Genomic DNA, 2,848 nt, shown 5'->3' with positions numbered 1-2,848 from the left:
GCCGAGCGTGGACCGCGCGGGGCACCCGCGCCTGGGAGCAGCGGGAGGACTCGCGGCGGCGCCGGCGCCCCGCCCGGGAAAGTAAAGTTGGAGCCGGAGGGAGCGCGCGGGCGCGGGGGCCCGGAGGAGCGGCGGCCGGCGCCTCGGCGCGCCGAGCCCTAGCCGGCCGGATGGGAGGCAGAGCGCCCGGGCCGCCGCCGCCTGTCGCGTGCGCCCTGACCGGGCTCCGGGGCCGCGGGGCCGCTCAGGCACGCCCGCTTGGGCGCCGCGTCGCCGTGGGCTCGCCGCCGGGGCGCTCCCCGTGAGCCGGGCCGAGGGCGGGGCCGCGCGAGGACCCCGGGACCTGCCCCCCCTCCCCCCCGCCGCCGCGTCGCCGCTCGCTCCGGGCGCCTCCTGCTCTGCACTTACGCTCTCGGCAGCTGCGGGGAGCCCGGCAGCCACGCTCTCCGGCTCGCCGCCCGCCGAGCCACCACGGCCGAGGGCCGGCTGCGGGGCGCCGCGGTCCCCGGCGGGCGCGCCCGAGCAGCAGGCGGCGATGCGGGCGCCGACCCCGGCTGGGGGGCGCCCAAGCTGCCGCGGCTGCTCCCCGGCTCCAGCAGGGACCGCGTAGCTCGCGGGAGGACCATGGCGTCCCCGGCGCTGGCGGCGGCGCTGGCGGTGGCGGCAGCTGCGGGCCCCAATGCGAGCGGCGCGGGCGAGAGGGGCAGCGGCGCCAACGCCTCGGGGGCTTCCTGGGGGCCGCCGCGCGGCCAGTACTCGGCGGGTGCGGTGGCAGGGCTGGCGGCCGTGGTGGGCTTCCTCATCGTTTTCACCGTGGTGGGCAACGTGCTGGTGGTGATCGCCGTGCTGACCAGCCGGGCGCTGCGCGCGCCACAGAACCTCTTCCTGGTGTCGCTGGCCTCGGCCGACATCCTGGTGGCCACGCTGGTCATGCCCTTCTCGCTGGCCAACGAGCTAATGGCCTACTGGTACTTCGGGCAGGTGTGGTGCGGCGTGTACCTGGCGCTCGATGTGCTGTTTTGCACCTCGTCGATCGTGCACCTGTGTGCCATCAGCCTGGACCGCTACTGGTCGGTGACGCAGGCCGTCGAGTACAACCTGAAGCGCACGCCACGCCGCGTCAAGGCCACCATCGTGGCCGTGTGGCTCATCTCGGCCGTCATCTCCTTCCCGCCGCTGGTCTCGCTCTACCGCCAGCCCGACGGCGCCGCCTACCCGCAGTGCGGCCTCAACGACGAGACCTGGTACATCCTGTCCTCCTGCATCGGCTCCTTCTTCGCGCCCTGCCTCATCATGGGCCTGGTCTACGCGCGCATCTACCGCGTGGCCAAGCTGCGCACGCGCACGCTCAGCGAGAAGCGCGCCCCCGTGGGCCCCGACGGTGCGTCCCCGACCACCGAAAACGGGCTGGGCGCGGCGGCAGGCGCGGGCGAGAACGGGCACTGCGCGCCCCCGCGCGCCGACGTGGAGCCGGACGAGAGCAGCGAGGCGGCCGAGAGGCGGCGGCGCCGGGGCGCGCTGCGGAGGGGCAGGCGGCGGCGCGCGGGCGCCGAGGGGGGCGCGGGCGGCGCCGACGGGCAGGGGGCGGCTGAGTCGGGGGCGCTGACCGCTTCCAGGTCCCCGGGCCCCAGCGGCCGCCTATCGCGCGCCAGCTCGCGCTCCGTCGAGTTCTTCCTGTCGCGCAGGCGCCGGGCGCGCAGCAGCGTGTGCCGCCGCAAGGTGGCCCAGGCGCGCGAGAAGCGCTTCACCTTTGTGCTCGCCGTGGTCATGGGCGTGTTCGTGCTCTGCTGGTTCCCCTTCTTCTTCAGCTACAGCCTGTACGGTATCTGCCGCGAGGCCTGCCAGGTGCCGGTCCCGCTCTTCAAGTTCTTCTTCTGGATCGGCTACTGCAACAGCTCGCTGAACCCGGTCATCTACACGGTCTTCAACCAGGACTTCCGGCGATCCTTCAAGCACATCCTCTTCCGACGGAGGAGAAGGGGCTTCAGGCAGTGACTCGCGCCCGTCTGGGGATCCTGGACAGCTCCACGCTCAGGGCTGGGCAGAAAGGGCGGCCCAGACGGGAGCTTTCCCAGAGACCCGGGGATGGATTGGCCTCCAGGGCGCAGGGGAGGGTGCGGCAGGGCAGGAGCTTGGCAGAGAGATAGCCGGGCTCCGGGGAGTGGGGAGGAGAGAGGGGGAGACCCCTTTGCCTTCCCGCCTCAGCAAGGGGCTGCTTCTGGGGCTCCCTGCCTGGATCCAGCTCTGGGGGCCCTGCCGAGGTGTGGCTGTGAGGTCAGGGTTTCAGAGAGCAGTGACAGAGGTAGCTTCCTAAATGCGCGAGCAAGGAGCCCCCCCAAACACACTACCACTCCCCATCCCCGTCTGACCAAGGGCTGACTTCTCCAGGACCTAGTCGGGGGGTGGCTGCCAGGGGGCAAGGAGAAAGCACCGACAATCTTTGATTACTGAAAGTATTTAAATGTTTGCCAAAAACAACAGCCAAACAACCAAACTATTTTCTAAATAAACCTTTGTAATCTAATGTTGGGTGCCGCAGTCAGTCCTTGAGCTTGGGGGCTGGGAGTATCTTCCGGACCCTCACCCTGCCTGACACCCTCCGCCTTCCTCAGCCCCGCAAGGCTGGACGGAGGGCACCCTGGGCCTCGGTTACAACTTCCCTCTTGCATGAGAAGGAGGGGGTCTTGCTTTTTCTCAAGCTAACGCTTTATGTACATGGAAAATATGTACTCAAAATTCCCGTACTGAGAGTAGCGAAGAGGTGAAAGGAGCCTAGAACCCCCAAGTTGTCCTCAAGTTTAGATTCTGGGGGACTGTCTTTCCCGCATTCCCATCCCTGCCCGTCCCC

General features: G+C 69.9%; 1 protein-coding gene across 1 annotated transcript; it reads left to right on the top strand.

The window, feature by feature from the left end:
- Positions 1-337: 337 nt before the first annotated feature.
- Positions 338-2,524, top strand: ADRA2C (adrenoceptor alpha 2C). The gene has a single exon (XM_008018030.3). The coding sequence runs from the start codon at positions 625-627 to the stop codon at positions 1,993-1,995; it is 1,371 nt and encodes a 456-aa protein (XP_008016221.1). The 5' UTR covers positions 338-624; the 3' UTR covers positions 1,996-2,524.
- The last annotated feature ends 324 nt before the right edge of the window (positions 2,525-2,848 follow it).

The sequence above is a fragment of the Chlorocebus sabaeus genome, chromosome 27 (genome assembly GCF_047675955.1).
Source record: "Chlorocebus sabaeus isolate Y175 chromosome 27, mChlSab1.0.hap1, whole genome shotgun sequence".
NCBI lineage: Eukaryota > Metazoa > Chordata > Mammalia > Primates > Cercopithecidae > Chlorocebus > Chlorocebus sabaeus.
The sequence above is the reverse complement of the archived record's forward strand: the minus strand, read 5'-3'. Positions and strand labels throughout refer to the sequence as shown.